Source organism: Nothobranchius furzeri, chromosome 7, assembly GCF_043380555.1.
Source record: "Nothobranchius furzeri strain GRZ-AD chromosome 7, NfurGRZ-RIMD1, whole genome shotgun sequence".
NCBI classification, from domain to species: Eukaryota; Metazoa; Chordata; class Actinopteri; order Cyprinodontiformes; family Nothobranchiidae; genus Nothobranchius; species Nothobranchius furzeri.
The window spans coordinates 33,022,349-33,045,814 of record NC_091747.1 but is presented as its reverse complement, the minus strand read 5'-3'; the positions used below and the strand labels follow the sequence as shown (position 1 = coordinate 33,045,814).

Sequence of the window (23,466 nt, the reverse complement as noted above, 5' to 3'; positions counted from 1 at the left end):
GCCTGGCAAACCGAGAAGGCGGAGCTGCTAACAAATACACACACAGGCTCACAACAGCATTGTGACATCATAATGTACCAGTTTACATCTTAGCATACCTCTTAGCCAATAGCGGTGGCAGATTTAAATTAAAATATAGTGCAGAGTTTTTACCTGACAATGGCACAACACTGCCAGTTTTAGGCAGAATATTTAAATTTTAACTAAGATGCACTGAAGTGCCAAATTATTGACTACATGTGTCTGCAGCACGATTAGACACTCGTTTATTTAGTTTATCAGCAAAAAAAGTGTATTGGGGGGGGGGGGACTCGCTCTTTAATGTTTAACAAGTGACAGGCAACTTGTGTGACAGTCAGTTGTGTACTGCTTGGAGCTAATGTGGGGTTGCCTTCTAAATAATAAACTTACTTCATTTGTTTCAAACAGCATTCACCATGCCTGGCAAAGTGTCCAAACGCAAGGCGGATGCTGCCAAGCGCAGCAAACGTCCTCCTCTGCCCCGCGTATTGGAATTCCAACGCCTAGCAGTGACAACGTTCATCGTATGTATTATTTAGTAGAACAAATTATTGTAGTGTTATGCAATTCATTTAATTTATACTGTATTTATGTAAGGTGAAAAAATTATTAGACAAAAAAAAAAGAATTTTTTTTGTGTGTGTGTTTTTAAGTCTCTGGTACCGGCTGGCGCCATAGAGTTTGTCGTTGGCCAACTAGTGCAGTGTCCAACAAATCTCACAAGTTTGTCCTTCCGGGTGGGATTCCTGACAAGAAAGTGAGTGTAATGTTCACAAATATTTAAAATGTAAATATAGATTTCCTTCCAATACTATGTAGCAGTACTCTGGGATCCTGAGGAAACAGTCAGATGGTGTTGAAGCTGCTATCAGTTACAGTGCTGCAAACTGATTGAATCAGCTTCTTTTAGACTTGTGTCCCAAGTCTACCAACTTTTGAATCTTAATAGAAAACCTAGTTGTAATCATCTTCCTTTTTAGTCAGTGCTTCTCAATCTGTGATTTAGAACTTAAACTGCTCAGTTATTTTTACATGTCTTTATTTTTATTTACATGTCATTATGTTGGTGTATTTTGTAATTGGTTTTACCGTTTCATGTTTTATTGTTTGTAAACTTTGACTGTTTAATGTTATCGCTTTCTTCCTGAAAAGCATATTACATTGTCTTTTGTATGAAATGTCATTTAATGCAGATTGTTTTATATGAAAATGTATTTATTTCTTTTTCTAATTTAGTTCGTCCTACTTGTTGGGGACTCCCACTTGAGGTCCGTGGCAGACGGCATAGTCCCTTTGCCGGTTGGCGGCCTCGCTTTTGGTGTGATGTCCACTCCAGGAGCTTGTGCAGATCTTCTGCGCCTTGAGGTTTCACAGGCTGTGTTACCTCGGGATCCTGATGCTGTTTGCATCATGGCTCCTTCTAACAACCTTATGGCCAGCAGAACAGTTGAAGAGGCAGGGGATGCTTTTGAGCAGTACCTTTTGGTTATTCTCAGTCGCTGGCCTAAGGTGAGGAGCTGATTTATGTAATTTTGGAGGTATAGGAAGCGACTGTAAACGTACATTAAAAAAATTATTTCTTTGTTTTTTTAGGTTTTCTGTACCGCCATGATTCCCCGTTTAGTTGGATCCTGGGAGCGTCAAGACCTGTTTCAGCAGGAGTACCACCGCAGATCGGCTAAGCTACGCAAGTTGCAACATAATTGGATAAAAAGGTAGTATTGACGACAAGTGTTATTGCTATATACTTTAAGGCATCAAACAATCACATTTTATAACTTTACATAAATTTTTTCCTTCTGCTTCGAAGGTGTAAGTTACGTGCCCATCCACGATGACCTACCCAGGTACCGTCGCGAACTGTGGTGCCATGATGGTGTAAGTATATTGCTTGGAAGAAAACAAGGTAAAGATTCTTAGATTTGAGGTAATAAATTTGTATTTTCTTTTGTTTGTGTTTGTGGTTGCAGATCCACCTCAGTGATGACCACGGGATGCCTATACTCACGCAACTGATGTGGAATGCCTCCTATCAGTTCATGGAGACACCTGCACCAAAGCCACTGATGCAGCATCAGGTGTCTCGTCCGCTGAAAGCGAGTATTGTGCCCCGTGTGGTTGTGAAGGGTGTGGAACGCATTCCACCTCCACGCCCTTCCGAATGGACGTCCGTGAGACCTAGCGGGAAGGTGAGACACTTTATAAAGTATAAATATTGTAAAATGTTTCTAATTTTAAGCCGCTGTGCCACTAATGCTTCTAAATGTGTTTTCTTTTATTTACCACTGCAGAGGAACCATTCAGGGGAATTTGAAAAGGCCTCTAATTCCCCCAAGAAACGAGTGGTTCTTTCTGAGGTTTGTGAATGTTTTTGATTCATCTTTTTCAGAGAATTTTGATTAGATGGTAATATGTGGTGAATTTTCTTCAATAGACTGATGACACTTCAGTGGCCTTGAAGGAGTGTTTCATCCCCCTGAATCCCGTTAGGTTCTCACCTAAAATTCTGGCTGCCATGGACACGCTTGCTCCATCGGCTCTTGGTGATGTTCCCACAGACATCCAGGTATCTTTAGACAAAGGGTTTATTATCTCTTAATGCATAGTGTAATGGTGTTCCTGATGGTTGTAATATGGGCTGTCGGTATGTCATTTTTAAAAGTATTACACTGAACTAAAAAATAATACTTTTGTGTTTGTAGACTACGTCTGTGGGACATCGCAAGAAGCCTGCTGTCTTGAAGCCCAGGCCAGTAAAGCAGCGGGTAAATAATTGTTTGATTAATTAAAGACTCTTGCACACAAATACATTATGGTGTCAGTGATCATACAACTGTTGTGGATTGCTTCAGCTCTTGGAGACATCCTCACCAAAGCCACTGGTGCAGCGCCAGGTGTCATCCAGTTACGGCAAGTAATGTGCCACACGTTGTTGCGAAGGTTGTGGAAACCATTACACCTCCACCCCCTTCCCAATGGACACCCGTGAGACCTGATGGGATGATAAGATACTTTGTAAAGTATAAATGTTCTTAAAAGTGTATGACTTTAGGTGACACTGCTAGTAATGCCTTTAAATTTGCTTTTATTTTTTATTTTTTTTAATCATTACAGAGGAACCATTCAGGGGAGTTTGAACACGCTTCTGATTCCCCCAAGAAAGGAGTGGTTCTTGTTGAAGTTAGTGAATGTTTTTGATTACATTTTTTTTAGATTATTTCCATGTAGATGGTAATATCTGGTCAATCTTGTTCAATAGATTGGCACTCCAGTGGCTGTGAAGGAGTGTTCCATCCCATGGTTCTCACCTGAAAATGTGGTTGCCATGGACACACTTGCTCCATTGGCTGTTTGGGATGGTCCCACAGACATACAGGTAACTTCAAAGCAAATGTTTATTATAATCTTTTAAAGTAAAGTACTTCCTGATGTTTGTAATATGGGCTGTCTGTATGGTATATTTGAAAGTATTGTACTTAAACGTATTATTTTCTGTTTGTAGACTACGTCTGTGCGACATTTTAAGAAAGCAGCTAGGCGTGTCCAGAAGGAGGTTGATTCATTAAATTATCTGGCATACAAATACATTGTGGTGTTATTTTTGTTAACTGTTGTTGTTCTTGAATTATAGGTTGCATCCCCACCTTGCATAAATCCTCTTGCAGACGTGGAGTCTGTTCATTTTAGGAAGGAGGTAAGAAGTGTGTGTTTCAAACATAAAAACTAAACAAATCTTGATGGTGTTTAGGATGTATTGCCCTTTAATTTCTTTTATATAGGTGTTGGACTGTGACCAGCTGCCTTTACCACACCATCAGGAGGCATCTGGTTGTCCTGGGTCTGTCTCTGGGTCTGGTGCTGCCCATGCTGTGATGCTTCCTTCTGGCCAGAAGGGTGATTGCCATCACGCGCATGCATCACCCAGAGGTCAGTCCACTAACACCCCTTCTTGCATGCGTTCACAGGTTTTGCTATCGTCTCTAGTTCCAGAGACAACTGTTCAAGAACCTTCAAGCAGTTCTGTTGTAAATAATTTTGATGAAGATGATACAATCTTACACAAGGATGATAGTTTTAGACTCTATCCTAGGATCATTTCACCAGGGCGATAGGCGTTTTAAATATGGGGGAGTTCAGTGCGCAGCTATTACTGTTGTTGCTTTAACAAAGCACAAACAGAAGAATGTTTTTTCTTGGGATTTTGCCATGTTGGATAACGTTGTTGAGTTAGGAGATGAGCTGTACACAGATTTGCGCGACAACAAAAAGATTAGAGGTGGACATGAGTTTCTCTCTGTTCCAGACTTGCCAAAGGAAATTGACATAGAAGAACAGTGTTTTAAGCTTGTTTACGGGGATTTTGTTTCAGGAGATGTAGATGTAGTTGAAGGCGAGTTAATAGATGCTGGTGTGTACACTCCTCTCCTGGATGGATTGCAGAAGATGTGCACACAGCATGAAACTTGCATTATGACAATGGCATACTTTGGCAATACTTGTGCTATCATTTGTGATAATGGACGTTATGCTGTAGTAGATTCCCATGCACGCTCTGCAGACGGCATGGTAGACCCGACAGGACAGAGTGTAGTTCTGTACTTTGCAAACCTTGAAAATGTTTTTCAACATTTTCAGAGGTTTGCTAGTAAACTAGTGGGATCTCAGAAGTCATTTGAGATCACTGGAGTGGATATTGTTCAGATGGACACATTTAAAAATGTATCTGAACAAACAAGTGCAGTTCCCATGAAGGCCAAAGGGGAGAAGGGCAAAAGGTCATCCACATCCACAGCATGCAAAAGGATGAAGATTGATGATGTTAAGGATATGGACTCTGTTGTTTTTGTTAGTGATGTTACGACAAAGGTTTGGCATTTTGATCCCATCTCTAGTGATGTGTCAGAGGTTCTGTGTAAACGGTTGAATGTGGCGTATGAAAAGTGTGATTATGTTTGTTGTGGTGTTGGTGAGTTGGGTGTATGAGGAAATAGTTGGTGATGGAAACTGTTTTTTCAGGGCAGTAAGTCGAGCTGTTACTGGCACCCAGAAATATCATAGAAAAATTCGGCTCGCTGTGGTAAACCAGTTAAAAAGGAATCCTCAAACATATCAAAGTATTTTAAGAAGTGAGTATTCCTCGGTTCCACACTATCTTAACTCGTCTAGGATGCAATATGTAGGAAACTGGGCAACTGAGGTAGAAATTCAAGCTGCCGCTGATTATTTTGGCATTAACATTTTCACTTACTGTAATGAAAAATGGCTTGAATACAGCTCCAACAGCAGCATATCTAATCAAGGTGTTTATTTACAAAATTGTAATGGTGACCATTATGAGACAGTCATTTGTGTTAAACAGCCTAACATGGAAACATGTTGTAACGTGAGGAAATATGGGTTTTCTATGCCAAAGTTTGGACTTGGCCCGGCTGGGTCAAAGCTGGGTCGCTGAGAACTTTCACCCACAGAGTGAGACCTTTGCCGACATGAAGTCTGCAAGAGTCTGCTGCAAACCATAACATCTGCCACCTGCAGTGCCAGAAGATGTGTTCCCATGGAAGCTAGTCATAACATAACAAAGTCTTAAACTTCCTTTCCTTTATTTTAAATGTTAAATAATCAGTATTATCACTTTGCTCATTATAAATGTGTTTTAATCAAATGAATGATTATTATGCTTTGGGTAATCATAATAACTAATGAATCAATGCTTAATTAAATAATGTTTGAAGATGTTATAATGACCTTCACACACACACACTCTCTCTCACAGTAAACTCCAAAACACATTTGCTCTGACGCACAAGTTTTGCTTTGAGAAGAGAAAGGCTTTTGGTAAGTTTCAGTTCATGATTCAGTTCGTGTTGACAATGAAAGAGAGAGGACGTGTGAACAACGCCAACGGGGAACGGGGCTGCGGCTCCTTTCTCCCCCCTCACGCTGTTCCTGCCAAGCCAGACAGGATAGCTGAATTACAACCGCTAATGCAGACTCGTCCCAAGTCTTTTGATTTCTGAGTAATTAAACTTAAGAAAGCGCATCTGCAAACGCTTTATCATCAACGTGTACCGAGGGCAACTCTGGACCGGGTCGCAGCACACCTTCGTCTTCTCTGCCAGCCAAGGTGTCACCTGGATGAAACATCCTCCTCCTTTGACGTCCCGGATCTAAGAGAGGGTCCAAATACGGTGAGGCAGTCCACGAGAGATAGCGTTTGATGCATCTTTTCCAACAAAACCTAAGTTTATTCAAACCATCACTTTTCACTCAGACACCTGTTTCTTCCTGAAGCAAAATCAGACGCACACACGCATTCATCTCACCTCATTTTCAATTTTCACACATTCAACACAAGGTCTATTTGAGCAAGTTTACAATATCAACTGTTAAAGATTGTTCAACAAAGTTGCCAATGTTGATTGTTATTTCCTATGCTTGTCATTTCAAAATCATTAGTTTAATTTGAAGAATTAAAACTTTTCATTTTCAAACTTGTCTCTTCATTGAACTGAAACACAGACCCACGGATATTATCAACAGTTTATCGATGAAAACAACCTTTGAGTCTTCTTAAAACTATAAAATTTGGTTATTAATTTATTAAAAGTTAATATCTCAAATTAATATGTAGGATGGTTCATCTTTCATAAAAGAGCCTAAACCATTACTCTACAATGTTATGGGTATTGCAAGACTGTAGATGATTCTGGAAAATGTAACACTCGACAAGCTGCTACTGAACCTTTAAAGCATCGTTTAGAGACCATAAAACCTGTGTCTTGTTCCATAGAAGCACATGATACCCGTGTGTTTGATCATGCCAATGCTTTTACTCCTCTGTCAGCAGATGTTTGTAAAACTCTTTGTAACATGTTGAAAATAGATTATGACAAACACACTTCCCAAGACCATGTGGGACTTTAGGAAATGTGTGTAAGACCGAGGATATTGTAGAAGATGGTAATAGTATTTTCAGAGCTGTAGCTCATTCAATTAGTGGGTCACAGAAAGGCCATCGTAAGGTCAGACTTTCTGTTGTTTCATACATGTTAAAAAATACTGAACAGTGTCAACAGTTCCTGGGAAAACATGCTTCTGTGTCACAATATATAGAAAACTCACAGATGAAGTATGTAGGTCACTGTGCTACAGAAGTAGAATTTAGGGCTGCAGCTAATATGTTAGGTGTGCACATATTTATTAATAATGGCAATGAGTGGATCAAATATAGTCCTAAATCCAGTAATTTCATCATTGAGGGACTATATTTGTCAAACTGTAATAATATTTTAAAACCTAATATTTGCACTAAGCAGGGTGACAAAGAAACATGTTTGGGTTTTTGTAAAGTTGAGTCTTTGTCAGACACTGTAAACAGGAAGATCAACAAAAAAGCAGTTAAATGCTGACCCAAACATTAAAAGTATCAAAATGAATACAGTTTTGTCTAAATATAAAAAACAAAAAAAGGCTTTTACAAAAGCCTTTCGATATAGAAATGACAATACATTTAATGAAAAAGTTAAAACTCGGTACCAAAAATTATATAAGACAAGTTTTGTATATAGGATGACAAAAATCAACTCCAGCAAATTTAAATACAAATTTGTTGCTACACATAAACAGAAAGTTAAACAGATGAGTTTATATAACTATCGTCATAAATTATCTCACAGAGAAAACGTTAAAGAGCAAGTCACCCCCAAATAAACTTTTTTTTGCTGATAAACTAAATAAACGAGTGTCTAATCGTGCTGCAGACACGTGTCGTCAATAATTTGGCACTTCAGTGCATCTTAGTTAAAATTTAAATATTCTGCCTAAAACTGGCCGTGTTGTGCCGTTGTCAGGTAAAAACTCTGCTCTGTATTCTAATTTAAATCTGCCACCGCTATTGGCTAAGAGGTATGCTATGATGTCATCTGGTACATTATGATGTCACAATGCTGTTGTGAGCCTGTGTGTGTATATTTGATAGCAGCTCCGCCCTCTCGATCTGCCTGGCAACAGCATTTGTTGCATTTTTCAAACATGAAGTGGGGGTGGAGTTAGACTCTGGTAGGGGTTGACTTGCTCTTTAAACAGAGGACAATTTATGAATACCACAATAATTTGTCTCATCAAGAAAGAGTCAAACAGAGGGGTATTCATGAATACCACTATAATTTGTCTCATCAAGAAAGAGTCAAACAGAGGGGTATTCATGAATACCACCATAATTTATCTCATCAAGAAAGAGTTAAACAGAGGAGTAAACAGAGGAGGATTATGAAAATAATCGTTAGTTGCAGCCCTTCAACACTTTGATTTTGTCACTGAGCAATTTTTGGAGAAGGTAAAAGATGGACCTGATTTTGTGTGTTGTGTGTGCTCTCGATTGTTATTTAAACATCAGGTCTTAAATTGTCGCAAAGAGTATTATAAAAAAATCAAAGAAATGTCACTTATAGCAGATAAATATATAAGTGAAGATTATGTGCATAGATGCACCAGTGCCTGCAAGTCACCATGTGAGTTTTTCAATACATCTAGAAATTCATTGTATATCTGTTACACCTGCCACTATAAAATTAACAAATGTCAAATACCTCCGCAGAGTTCAATCAACAAACTGACTGTTGATCCCATCCCACCTCAGTTTGCACAATTAAATACATTAGAGCAACATTTGATAGCTTTAAATATACCATTTATGAAAATGTTGGCTCTGCCTAAAGGTGGTCAGAATGGAATTCATGGTCCTGTAACTTGTGTACCAGCAAATATAGTTGAAACGTGCAGTTTGTTACCACGCACCAACATGGAGGGGTCTTTATAACCTGTAAAGTTAAAACGTAAATTAACATATAAAGGCCATTATGATTATCAGTATGTTGACGCAGTGCATGTCCAGGAAGCTCTTCAGTATTTAAAACATCATAATTTACATTACAAAGATGTACAGTTCAATGAAGCGTGGATTAATGAATTTTCTCGTGTGGATGACCATTCTGTATCGGAAAAGGGCAGTGTTGCTGATAAAGATGAGGGTGCGTGCATAGAAGAGGATGAAGATGAACTGCTGCATGATCGACAGCAACACTGTATGTTGCAGGACACCTGTCTCATGCCAGTGGATATGGGACAAGAAGCATTACATCAGTATGTTGACAACGTGTTAAATGTAGCTCCTGGTGAAGGTAATAATCCATTGAAATTGCTTTCTGATGTTACAAATGAGGCTAAATGTTTCCCTGTATTATTTCCTTCAGGATCAAAAACGTACCACGAAAGCTGGCAATATAATTTGACATTGAATCGTTATTTTAACACTAGACTTCTTCACGCTGATGGGCGATTTGCTCATAATGTAGAATATATCTTTTTTGCACAGTACATGTCTGAACTGGAGCAGGTTGTGTCTAAAGTTTCTATAGCTCTGCGTAAATATAAAAGTGGTGAATCCCATGACTTGCGTAATTTGGTAAAGGATCAGGATTCCTTAAATAAGCTGTTGGAGTTTGATGATGTATCGTTTCCTCAAACCTATTCGGGGCACACCTGCATTTTGGCAGACTGCACAACGCGACCTGCTGGCATGTGTTAGAATGCTGGGCATACCTACATGGTTTGCATCATTTTCGTCAGCAGATATGAGATGGACTAATCTCCTGTACAGTATTTTGAGACAGGAAGGCAGAACACAGACAGTGGAACAGCTGGAGTGGGCTGATAAATGTGAACTGCTGCGTAGAAAGCCTGTCACTGCTGCCTGAATGTTTGATTTTCGATGGCACGTCTTCGGCACGTCTTCTTAAGAGAAGTTCTTATGTCTCCTGCCAATCCCATCGGTAAGATTGTAGATTACTATTATCGTGTTGAGTTCCAGCAGCGTGGTTCTCCACATTGTCATTGTCTGTTTTGGGTTTCTGGTGCTCCAGTTTTAGACAAGAACACAGATGAGGAGGTCACTGCATTCATTGACAAATATGTGACATGTGAACTCCCTCCTGAAGAAGATTCACTGTCTGAAGAAGTCTCATCTGTGCAGCAGCATTCAAAACAACATTCAAAGACTTGTAAAAAGAAAAATACTGTTTGTCGTTTTAATTTTCCACGACCTGCATCTACTAGAACTTTTATTAGCCGTGGTGAAAAGTATCAAGATGCAGCGAAGACTTGTAAATGTGATAAAACCGATTCTACTGTGCAGTGTCCCTGTTTGTCTCAAGATAAAGCATGTAAACAAGAAATGGACAAAGATGTAGCTATTGCCATTTTAACTAAAGTAAAGACTGCTATTTCTAGTGACGACTGTCCATATACCAGTGTGGAAGATCTGTTTAGAGGCCTGGGTATTAGCCAGGAATTATTTGAAACAGCATACAAATGATTTTGTAGAAATACACATGTTGGTTTGTAGAGGCAAGTTAATGAGATTTGGATTAATCAGTATAGCAGGTTGCTGTTAAAAGCTTGGAATGCTAATATTGATATCCAATATTGTGTAGATGTTTATGCATGTTGTGTTTATATAGTATCTTATATGTCCAAAAGCGAGCGGGAAATTGGCCTTCTGCTTGCTAATTCTCAAAGAGAAGCAGCTAAAGATAATGTTAGTGCTAAAGAGGCTTTGAAGACACTCAGAAATGTTTATCTTCATAACCGAGATGTTTGTGCACAGGAAGCTGTGTACAGACTAACCAACATGCATCTAAAAGAGTGTTCTAGAAAAGTAGTTTTTGTTCCCACTGGTGATAATGTAGTTAAAATGAGTTTACCAAAATAAACTTATCATTGTGAGCAAGTTTCCTCTGTAATGAGAATAAATAAAACAAAGCTGTGCTCATGGCTCACACAAGAACTTGAATCACATCCTGAAGTTGGCTGCCACTCAGGATGTGACTTCTGATATTGATGTGCTGGTGAAAGCTAAAAGATGTAAATTAAAATGAGTCAAATATACTTTAAGTGCTGCATGAAACTGATCTAGACATGTGATCTGTAAGCTCTTTGAATCACTAAGGAATGTTTTTATTTATTGATTGATTTTTTATTTTTTTTCAAATTTTCAAGTACACTTCAGGTGTTGTACTTGTACTACACTGTCCTCAGGCTCCAGCCTTGTTTTATATTGATTGTATTAAAACAAAGAAAACAATCTGAAGTTATTTTTAATTTACCGGTCTGGCCCACTTGGGACTAGATTTCCCTCAATGTGGCCCCTGAGCTAAAATGAGTTTGACACCTCTGATTTGGAGGCTGTGGACAATATTGTTGGTGATGCAATGTTAGAGAATGCTTGGTGTGAGTTGTGTCCAGAGTTGGAGGTTGAGCGTTTGAAATGTGTGGAAATATTGAAAGAGAGCTCACAAAAGGTAAACGATGATCCAGAAATCATCCCAGATTTGGCTCCGTCATCTAAGGACATCGGACGATTAGAGAAGAGAAACGTCATGAGTAGAACTGAAGGCCTGGCATTAATTAGATCTTTGAATGAGAAACAGTTCTCTGTTTTTAATCAGATCCGGCAGTGGTGTATAGATAAAGTTAATGGCGTTAATCCTGAACCACTGCATATTTTTGTTACTGGCGGTGCGGGCACAGGGAAAAGTCACTTGATTCGCGCAATAGAGTATGAAGTTAAAAGATTACTCTCACCTACTTGTAAACATCCCGACAACACGTGTGTGCTCTTAACAGCTCCCACAGATATAGCAGCATATAATTTGGAGGCCACAACAATCCACTCAACATTTTCGATAGGAAAGGATGTACGATTACCGTACACTCCTTTGGGTGAAGAGAAGCTCAATTCTTTGTGTTCTCAATTTTGCGATCTGCTTCTCATTATAGATGAAATATCAATGGTAGATCACAACCTCTTATCCTACGTCCATGGTAGATTGCGGCAGATTAAACAAACGGGGAACTTTTCATCTTATGGGAACGTCAGTGTTATGGCTGTTGGAGATTTTTTTCCAGCTACCTCCTGTTAAAGGGAAACCACTCTATTCTGATGGTGTAGGTAGCAGCATATGGACTGATCTATTCAAGGTTGTTGAATTAACAGAGATAGTTAGACAAAAAGATGCAGTGTTTTCCCAGCTGTTAAATAGGATTAGGACTCATTCCAAAGGTCAACTGCTGTTACCTGAGGATTTAGATTCTAAAAACTTGTGAAACAGGTGAGGTGAGCTCAGCCTTACACATATTTGCGACGAATAAACAAGTAAATGAGCACAATATTATTCAGTTATGTCAGACTTGCCCTGATTATATATCTTTTCAAGCCAAAGATTATGTTAATGATAAACAAACTGGCAAACTGAAGTTGTTGGAAGGTAATCATGCTAGAGCTTCGAACACAAATTTGGCTGAAGAGTTGTTGTTGGGTAAGGGTGCGCGTGTGATGTTGTGCAAAAATGTGGATGTTGCCGATGGTTTGGTAAACGGGGTCTGTGGTATTGTGACGGAAATTATAATGCAGGAAAATGACACCTTTCCTAAAAAAGTTTATGTTCAATTTGATGACCATCGTGTAGGCTTGCAGAGGAGGAAAACCTCCCAGTCTCTGTCATCAAATTTAGCTGGTTCCACACCTATTGAACCAGAAGAGGAAAAAGGCACTGTTAAAGGTGGATTACGACGTCAATTTCCTCTCAAACTGGCATGGGCATGTACTGTCCACAAAGTACAGGGCTTGACTGTTAACACAGCTGTGGTCAGTCTCAGTAAAATATTTGCGCCTGGCCAAGCGTATGTTGCCCTTAGTCGTGTCACGACTCTTTCTGGGCTCACGATTCAGAAGTTTGATGCAAACAGAATCTACTGTAAAGATGACATCACGGTTGCTGTCAGTAGGATGGCGCCCCTTCTGAGTGGACATACACAGTGGGACAGATTTAACACATCTGTCTTTACTTTCTTTTTAATGAATGTCCAAAGTTTGAATAGACATGTTGAAGACTTGGCTTTCTGCACACGGCATTTGCAACCAAGTTGTATTGCTGTAACAGAAACATGGCTGACTACAGCCTGTTCAGATACGGTAAAGATTGATGGGTACAGTTTTTACAACTGTCCATGACATTTATCGTATACTAGTAATCAAGGGGCATTGGCGGCGTTGCAAGACCAACAATGTGGTGGTGTTGGCATCTATACTGCACAAGGAGTGGCCTTTGAGCTTTTAAAGCTTCAAGACGTGAACTTGGAGTGTTTAACTTACAAATTTGTTAGTTTAAACCTAATGGCTGTAATTTATCGGCCCCCTTTGTATCCTCTATCTGTATTCCAAGCAAATTTAGTAAAGTTGCTTGATTGGTTGGAGCCTCAAAGTGAGAACGTATTGCTGATGGGGGATTTTAATGATGACATTTTAAAGTCATCTGCGGAGTGGAAAATTGTGACTGACAGAGGCTATGCCCAAATAGTCACAGATCCAACCACAGAAAGGGGCACTTTAATAGATCACGTTTATATAAAATCAAAGGTTTATGAAATGGAGGCAGTTGTTATGCCAACATATTTTAGTGACCATCAGGGAATTTTTTGTGGATTTAAACAGTTGTAGCTTTTTTCCTGATCGGGTCATCATGTATGTCGTAAAATGGTTTTAGTACTTTGTGGTGATAATAGTGATGTGTCATTGAAAATGGCTGTAGTGATTTTTGTAGGTAAACTGGGAATCATGTGTGGTGGTAAATGGCTGTAGTGATTTTTGTAGGTAATCTGGGCATCATGTGTGGTGTTAAATGGCTGTAGTGATTTTTATAGGTAATCTGGGAATCATGTGTGGTGTTAAATGGCTGTAGTAGGGATGAGCAAGTACACCACTATCTGTATCTGTTCAACCATCTAAATTATCTGTATCTGTACTCGGAGTGGGCGTGGCCTAACCCGGAAGTGGGTGTGGTTTAACCGGAAGTGGGTGTGGTTTATATCAATACATTATTGTAAGTCTGAAATTGATATGGTTTGATCAGAAGTGGCATTGTGTATTGTTTATTTGAAAACTATTTACAGAGCAGCCTCAGAGTTGAGATTAATTATCTTTGATCACAATAGTTAAGGAACTGTTACAGAACAAGTTTTTCAATGAAATTAGAACATTAATATAATTAAGTGCATGCAATACATCTGAACTAGGAACTAGGAAATATGAAATACTAGAACCAGACACAACTTATTTTTTTTTCTTTGATTAAACAGATTATTTTCTAACATTCTTGGCAGTTTTCCACACAAAGTTAAACAAAACAATGTTGACTAAGGTGTGTATGAGAGAGAGTGATAGAGAGGGAGAGAGAGGTTTTTCTACTGACCAAATAGTTCTGTGTTGTATTTCAAATCTTCATTTACTTTAATGAAGACCAGTTGTTCCACATGGCTAGGATCTAGGTTTGCTCACTGTGGACTGACCACATTTCCAGTCGTGCTAAAAACACACTCAGACTGGACACTGGTAGGTGGACAACAGAGATGCTGCAGTGCAAAGTGTGTCAATTTGGGCCAGAACTGGAGCTTGCCTGACCAGTATTTCACTGGGTCATCAGAAAGGCTGATGTCCCCATCTGCCAGGTAGGCCTCCACATCACCTGTTGGCAAATGTGTCCTCATTGGAGTAGCCGATTTCTTTTTATGCAGGAAGGACAGGACTGAGGTGCTGCTGGTGGCAGGTGTCTCTTCTGTTATTCTCGCAGGTGCAGCCACATCAACACTGTTTGGGAAACAGCTGGCCTTATATCTGGGGTCAAGGAGAGTGGCGTGCAGAAGTGTTGTGTTTGCAAAGATGGGTTCGAAACGCCATTGTAGTTCTTTGCTCAGATTGTCTGCAAGTTTTCTTGCTGCTGCTCCCAACGTTTCCCTGGACTCAGCTGCACCATCCTGGTCCTGCCCCTCTGTGACATCCTGATCATCATCACCAGCCATGCAATCATCAGAGACATCCTCAGATTCCTCACCAGCCCCCAAATGCAGTGACCTGATGATGGAGCACAAGCCATGCAGTAGGGGGATGACCTCAGAGATGGAGGCACTGTGCTTTGAGAGCGCCCGTGTGACCTCCTCAAAAGGACTCAGAAGAGTGAGCATGTCTGATGCCAACCCCCACTCATTTGGGTAGATGACTGTTGGAGTTCTGCCCATGTTAGACTCCTGTGTCATAATCTGAACAGCCCTGCATTGCTCCACCAGCCGCTGGAGCATGTAGAATGTATAGTTCCACCTTGTTTTTATATCTGTTATGAGAGTGTGCTGAGGGAGGTTCAACTGTGTTTGCAGCTCATGTAGTCTGTTGTTGGCTTTGCTTGAGCGATGAATATAGCCAGAGATGCTCCTGGCTTTAGACAGAAGGGATGCCACAATCCTGTCCTGCTCCAGTGCCTTGATCACAACCAAGTGAAGCGTATGCGACATGCAACGGATGTGCCCAAATTCACTTAAAGCCTTCACCATGTTGGCTGCATTATCTGACACGACAAACTTCACTCCAAAAGGCTGTCCAACAGACTCTTTCCACTCTCTCATCTTTTCTTTTAGGCAGCACAGAATGTTGTTTGCTGTGTGCTCAATGTCCAACACTCCAACATTTAGCAGCACTGCTTTCCTCTGCACTGATGATTCCCCCACATGTTCACACCAGTGCCCAGTCATACAGAGGTATGCATGGGCATTGTGGTTGCTCGTCCAGAGATCAGTAGTGAGGTTGATGACACCTCCATCAGCTGCTTTGAGTGTCTGGACCAGCTCCCCTCTCATTGCCTCATACAACTCAGGCACTACAGTTCTACTAAAATGGTGCCTTGATGGAAGCTGATACTTGGGCTCTAAAAAGGCAACAAGAGACTTGAAACCTCTCCTCTCCACCACAGAGAAAGGCTCAAGATCAGTGCAGATCATTTTACCAATCATATCCGTAATTCTTTTTGACCGGGGATGGTTTGCAGAGAATGGCTGCTTTGCTGCAAATGCAGTGAGTATTGGTGGTGAAGAAGTGGAAGATGGTGAGCCCTTGGCAGCACCCAGCTGGTCACCAGTGTCCTGAAAAGGAATGTTGCCAGGAGAGTTGGAAGAGGTGGAGGAAGAGGTGACTGATACAGCGGGCTTTCTCATGCAATGAAGATATAACAGATGGTTATGTAGAGATGTTGTATTGTAATGTTTTGGATCTCTACCTCTGCTTATTTTGGACTTACAAAGCTTACACATGGCTTTGGAGGGATCATTTTTACAAACAGTGAAAGAATCCCATACTGCAGAGGTCCTTCTGTTTTTTGGTGGAGGAGGACGTCCATCACCAGATGCAATATTGGTCTCAGTGGGAACAAGGTGGGTGCTGCCTGGTTCAGTCTCAGCTGAAGTAGAAGTACCCTCAGTATCACTCATTGTATAAGAGAGAAAAAAAGGACAGAGAGAAAAAGAGAGGGAGAGAGAAAGAGTGAGAGGGGGAGAGTTAGAGGGGGAGAGAGTGAAAAAAAAAACCCGACCGGAGCGGAGGCAGGCAGCTACTAACACAGCACGTCACTCTGTTTTGCCAATGCACCACGTACGTTACGAAAAAAGTAACTTTAAATATTAAACTGAAAACGAGGCGAGCTGAAAAAAACCTAGGGAGTGCTGCAGTGAAGCAAGCACAGAGAGATCCGTTCCTGTCTGTCTGTGTGTGTGCGTGGATGCATGTGCCGGACTGAGCTCCCGGCTGCTGCTGACAGAGTTTTGTGAGTAGGGAGGGGTGGGCGCTCTATTTGACCGGCCAATCACAGAGCGTGAAGACAGTCAGTTACCCAATGAGGATTTTCCTTCTGCATGATTACGGATATTGACGAGTTTTACTCGGTTCATGCTCGTACTCGTCAAAAATGCTTTATCCGTACCGGATACTCGTCTGAAACGAGTATCCGGCTCATCCCTAGGCTGTAGTGATTTTTATAGGTAATCTGGGAATCATGTGTGGTGTTAAATGGCTGTAGGGGTTTTTATAGGTAATCTGGGCATCATGTGTGGTGTTAAATGGCTGTAGTGATTTTTATAGGTAATCTGGGAATCGTGTGTGGTGTTAAATGGCTGTAGTGATTTTTATAGGTAATCTGGGAATCGTGTGGTGTTAAATGGCTGTAGAGATTTTTATAGGTAATCTGGGAATCATGTGTGGTGTTAAATGGCTGTAGGGATTTTTATAGGTAATCTGGGCATCATGTGTTGTTAAATGGCTGTAGGGATTTTTATAGGTAATCTGGGCATCATGTGTGGTGTTAAATGGCTGTAGGGATTTTTAAATAATATATTATGTGCTTTTTACTGTGTGTATATATAGTTGTTGTATATTGTATTCATATGCATTATACAAACATGTACCATATGTTCTAAAATGTTTATATATATATATATATATATATATATATATATATATATATATATATATATATTGTTTATGGTTTCGTTTCTTGCAATAAGACAGCATTGCATAGCATAACATCTTAGATAATAGAACGTAATGGACATAAATATATTTGAATGCAATTTGAATTGAAATTGGACAGTCATTAAATTTCTTTCACAATTAATGAAGTGTAGTGGTCAAAGCTTCAGCGGCTTACTGTCATGCTGTTCTTAATGCAGGGTTTGCTTTACCTGGTCATATTGCACAAAAAAGCAAAAGCAATAGTACAGGTACTCCCACTTGTTGGGACGGGGTTCGACTCCCTGTGTTGCCATGCTGATAGTGCAGACTACTTTATCAAGTATGATTTTACAAGAAGACAAACCTTATATTATTTAAATACGTCATTACACATAAAATTCCCAATAGCCTATTAGTCATATATAATTTAGATAAAACATGTTAGTGTTTTAATTGTAACGACTATAAATTACATAAAATAACGTGTAATGTATAATGCTTGATTTGAACATGATGGAGAAAGTACGAACTGTGGCAGCTTATCCAAAAGGGGTTCTAGGCCAAACCCAAAAGCAAGCTATATTGGTGTGTGCTTGAGTTTATATTTTGTGTCTGTATTTACAATAGGGATGAGCGAGTACACCACTATCTGTATCTGTATCTGTTCAAACAACTAAATTATCTGTATCTGTACTCGGAATGGGCGTGGCATAACCCGGAAGTGGGCGTGGTTTACGTCAATATATTATTTTAAGTCTGAAATTTATATGGAATGATCGGAAGTTGATATGTGTATTCATTTGAAAACTATTTACAGAGCAGCCTCAGAATTTAGATTAAATATTTTTGATCATAATAGTAAAGGAATTATTTCAGAAGTGTTTCAATAAAATTAGAACATTCATATTTAAGTGCATGGATTAATACATCTGAACTCATGCAGTAGGAACTAAGAAATATGAAAAGCTAGAACTAGACACAACTTTATGAATAAAAAAAAATGATTAAACTGATTTTTTTCTTAACATTCTTGGCATTTTGCCCCACACAAAGTTAAACAAAACAATGTTGATTAAGGTGTATGTGTCTGAGAGAGATGAGGGTGAGAGGGAGAGAGATGGAGTTAAAAAAATAAAAAACCCGACCGAAGCGGAGGTAGTAACTTGATGCAGAACGTCAGCTCTGTCTTGTCAAATGCACCATGTAAGTCACGAAAAAAGTAACTTTAAATATTCAACCGAAAGAGGCGAGCTGAAGAAAACCTAGGGAAAACTGAAGAAACGTGAAGCAATCACAGCGAGATCCGTTACTGTCTGTGTGTGTGCGTGGATGAGCCGGACGGACTGCGCTCCAGGCCAGCTAGAGCAGACCTGGGCATTTTACGGCCCGCGGGCCACATCCGGCCCTTTGGTTGACTTTGACCGGCCCGCGTAAGGTTAATTGGAAATTACAAAATAAATGTATTTTCTCATTTTACCTCATGCATGGGCTAAGGCTGCATTGCTTTTATTTTGAAGTTGTATTTTACGTGCACAATGACGCAATACGTATAGCAACAAGTGCCCGCGGTTGACATGGTGATTGTAGCCTGAGAAATGTCCGCTCATGCAAAAAAAAAAAAAAAAAAGAAAGATGCCGAATGCAGGATTTTCAACAAAAATTGGACTGCTAAGTATTTTTTTTACTGAAGTCGGAGGTAAAACCGTGTGTTTGGTTTGCGGGGAGGAGATTGCCGTGTTTAAGGACTACAATTTGAGTCGGCATTACGACAAGAAACACTCGGAAAAATACAAGAACTTGTGTGATGCTGAGAGGGCACGGACATCCGAAGCTTTGCTAGCAAAGTTGCAAAAGCAGCAAGGCTGTTTTACTAAGCTTCACACATCCAGGGATGCAGCAACCAGGACCAGCTTTGTGATATCCCACAAAATAGCTAAAAACAGAGAACCGTGACCAGGAGGATCGAGGACATTGCGGGGAACCTGGAGCTTCAGCTGCAACGTGAAGTGGCAAGTTTTGACTTTTTCTCATTAGACGGGAGCTGTGATGTCCGCGACACAGCCCAGCTGCTCGTATTTGTCCGGGGGATAACGGAGCTCACAGAGGAGCGGGCAGCAATGCGGTCGATGAGAGGGACAACGACAGGGAGTGATCTTTTTACAGAGGTAAATGCGTGCATGGACACTCTGGGATTGAAATGGGAGAGACTGTCACAGCCGGGCGTACACTGTGCGACTTTTTCACTTTTTTGAGCCGATTTTCCAGTCGTGCGAGAAGCCACGACATCGGGGCGAGTTTTGCGCCGAGCGGTCGTGTAGTGTACAGGGAGTTACGAGAGGCGATTAACACCATGTGACCAGCCGCCGATCAGCAGTTGTGAGGTCGCACTCTGGTGTGTTTAATATTTCGCTCGTCCCTCGTGAGGGTATCGCACTGTTGAAGCGGCGCTGCGAGCAGCTGCGACCCAAAAAGTATCAGAACCACTCACGGCGCATGCGCGCGCAATCCTGCATCAACGCTTGTCGCTCGCTATTTCCCTAATAACACACGCTGTTCGTTTTTGTTTCTACACGTTTTTTTTACTCACAAAGATTGTCAAGAAAGCGTGTTTTTCGTGTTCATGTCAAATTAAACTGATCACAAAACACAGATTTACTTTCTTTATTTCGTTTTCCTCATCCAACCCCCATAAATCCCTGTGTGTCCTCCAGCAGCGCTCCCGAAGGACAACAGGCAAAACAAGACAAAAAAGTCTAACGTGTTGAGTAAAAACTGCTATTTTTAGCACATTTTTAGGGCCGACGTGCTGCTACCAGACGTACAGCGTGAGCAGTCAGGTCGCATGCGAGAACTGGGTCGTACAGTGTGAGCACATGACTCGTGAGATCTGCTCTGCGAGGAAGTCGTACAGTTTGAGCTGAAGCTGAGTGCTGCGAGTGAAAAAGTTGCACAGTGTCCGCCCGGCTTTACAGGGAAAAATGTCGGACTTTTGAAACGCATGCAAGATAAAGTGACAGAAATCGATGCAGATCAAAAATAGGTGTTTTTGCATTGTATTATACACCAACATGTGTTGTGCAAGTCAGTGCTAAAAATCAACCGTGTTACTGATGTTGTTACTAAAATAATAAACTTCATCAGGGCACGGGCGATGAATCACAGACAGTTTGTGGCTCTTCTGGAGGACTCCACACAGCTGTCAGATGGCTCAGCCTGGGGAAAGTGCTGGAGAGGGTTTGGGACTCGAAAGCAGAGATTCAGGATCTCTGCTGGATTTCTACTCTTCTCTTAAGGAGGATTTTCCAAACCTGAAGAGACATGCTCAGAAGATGTTGGTTCTCTTCAGCTCTACCTACATTTGTGAACAAACATTTTCAATGATGAAGTTTACAAAATCCAGGTAAAGATCCTCTCTCACTGATGATCATTTGTCAGCTGTGCTTCGCTTCTCCACCTCAGACATCCAGCCTGACTTTGATGCACTCGTTAAAGCCCAGCAGAGACTAGATTTCTCTCACTGAATAAGAAAAAAATTGCTTAAAAACACAAAATAAGGTGTTTGGACCACAAATGTAGGCAACTAGCAGTGAACTGGGACACTTTTTTTAAACTTCTTTCTCAAGATCACAGTTCAGTGATTTTATTTTACGGACAATACTGTGTGTCTGTAGAATGCTAAGAACCTCTTTCCAACAATATTTGAAACTCAGAATGTGTTTTGGAGTGAATGTGACTGAAACTGTTAACTAATAGAAGTCACAAATGTTTAACAAAAACCAAATGTGCACACTTTGTTTACCATTGCCTTGGGGAATTTGAATAAATCACATTTTTGTAAGCCAACCTCACTTTTTCCTTTTTGCTCATTTATAACTTATAGTCTACTCTTACCAGCTTGAAGAAACAATGGTATTTACTGCTTTTTATAAAGAAATACCATTAATATTATGCATAATTGACTTCAGCCTTTTGGCCTGCGGCCCTCCACAATATTTTCTATTTCTCATGTGGCCCCATGGAAAAAATAATTGCCCACCCCTGAGCTAGAGAGTTGTGTGTGTAGGGAGGGGCGGGCGCTCTATGTGACTGGCCAATCACAGAGCGTGAAGACAGTCATTTACCCAATGAGGATTTTCCTTCAGCACGATTACAGATATTTAATAGGTTTACTCGTCTCATGCTCGTATTCGTCAAAAATGCCTTATCCGTACCGGATACTCGTCTGAAACGAGTATCCGGCTCATCCCTAATTTACAATATAGCTGTATATATTTATAATGGTGAAAATATATGTAACTCTCATATAAGCTCTTTTATTATTCATTGTTATATGCTACTTTTATTATTATGGAATCATGTTATAATATCAAAGGCCTCTCTGTGCTTCTCTCCTGCACGAGCTCTAAACAGCTGCAGGAACTCCTAAAGGGAGTGAGACATTGCAGTCTCTCTTTGTACCGTTTACCACGGATGCTTATGCTTATCTTAGAATTACATGTTCTTGTGATATGTGAGTTCCTGCCTAACAAGGCAATATATGTATCTACCTTATAAGCTTCTTTTATATATTTACCTTATAAGCTCATTTGTATTATTCTATGCTATGGAGACTTGCTCAGATACTCAAGGCCTCTGCACAAAAGATTAATAGCAGCATATTCTCTTCTGCACCAAAGAAGGGAGTGAGCACATTCCAGCTCTTCTCACTTTCCTCTCGGTACCGTGTATGTATCTTTTCCTGTCAAGGACGTACCAGGATGTTCCTAGTTATCTCACGGATGCATGTTCTCGTGATGTATTAACTGTCCACTAACAAGGCTGTTATTTTTTCACCTGTCATGATCAATGACGTGTGTATATGGCAAACTGCGTATGTCACATTCCTGTACTTCTCAATAAAAATCAGCCGTTTCAGCAGAACGGAGAGAGTGTCTGAAGGCAACTGTCAGGAGCAGATCGCGGGATCTGCTGGAAGTTGCAAAGCTCTCCCCCTCTAGAGCGGTGAAACAGTGACTGGACTTCTGATCATTTGACTCCACATTCTACCAACTCAAAGGTGTTTAACTCCATCTTCTCCGTACCTGTGTTTGGTCTAACAGAAGAAAGACCAACAAAATTTGGCGTCACGAACAGGATTTTTTCTTTTTGAAGAAAAAGGAGTTTTTGGAGGACGATTTGACTATGAGGCCAGAACAGTCTCAATAAGAATTAAGTCACACAACGTTTTCCACAAATGCACACGTTCATTCGGAAATCCACATTCTGTGTTTCACAAATATAATTCGGAGGAACACAAATGCACACGCTCATTCGGAAATTCACACTCTTTGACTCATAAATATAATGTGAAAAAATAAGTCACGCAACATTTTCCACAAATGCACACGCTAATTCTGAAGTTCACACTCTGTGGTTCACAAATATAATTTGTAAGAACACTTGTAATATAAACTCAGATCATACGAATTGCTGAACGTGCATTTACGAACAGCTTCTCATTTGTGAACCTTTCCGCGTTTGTGAGTGAAATCTGTGTGGTGCATTCACGGACAGCTTCTCATTTGTGAACCTTCCTGCATTCGTGAGAGAAATCGGTGTGCTGAATTTTGAGACTCTCCTAACTTCGCAGGTCAACAAACGTCACCATTGGCTAATGAACCTGTCAATCAAATATATGCTTCTGCCAGGGCTGTTCGCTTTCAGCCAATGGCTCCTTATGTTACAGAACAGATCTGCTGTGCGCATAAGTCGGACACAATTTCCTGCATGTGTAGCTCGGGGGTGACGATGGATGAAGATATCGCGTTAGCGTTCATACTTGTTCAATTTTCAATTTTAATTCTGGTGCCTGTTAGCAGCTGAAACACATCCTCACGTGCTTGTGGATATCATATATTGTATATGGAGACATGACTGTAATAATAAGTAAAGGTTAGCAGCTGTAGCTTCAGTGTGCTCATAGGAAACATGACAAAAGAACACAAATCACATTTCTCTTTATGGCCTATATAGTTGTCATCATTAACGTTACATGATTTACAGAATACATGTGACCAACTAAC

At 40.4% G+C, this 23,466-nt stretch overlaps 1 protein-coding gene and 2 pseudogenes across 1 annotated transcript; 2 read left to right on the top strand and 1 right to left on the bottom strand.

Annotated features, from left to right (window-relative positions):
* Window positions 1-1,629: 1,629 nt before the first annotated feature.
* LOC129155860 (uncharacterized) lies at window positions 1,630-9,607 on the top strand (annotated as a pseudogene).
* A 183-nt stretch (window positions 9,608-9,790) lies between these two features.
* LOC139070705 (uncharacterized) lies at window positions 9,791-14,060 on the top strand (annotated as a pseudogene).
* A 349-nt stretch (window positions 14,061-14,409) lies between these two features.
* Window positions 14,410-16,389, bottom strand: LOC139070704 (zinc finger BED domain-containing protein 4-like). Its single transcript, XM_070553428.1, has one exon. It carries the CDS (start codon window positions 16,387-16,389, stop codon window positions 14,410-14,412), a length of 1,980 nt encoding a protein of 659 aa, XP_070409529.1.
* Window positions 16,390-23,466: the final 7,077 nt, after the last annotated feature.

What these genes read in the sequence shown, in the direction of transcription:
- LOC139070704 (XM_070553428.1), bottom strand. Translation starts at nt 16,389, where the DNA reads ATGAGTGATACTGAGGGTACTTCTACTTCAGCTGAGACTGAACCAGGC.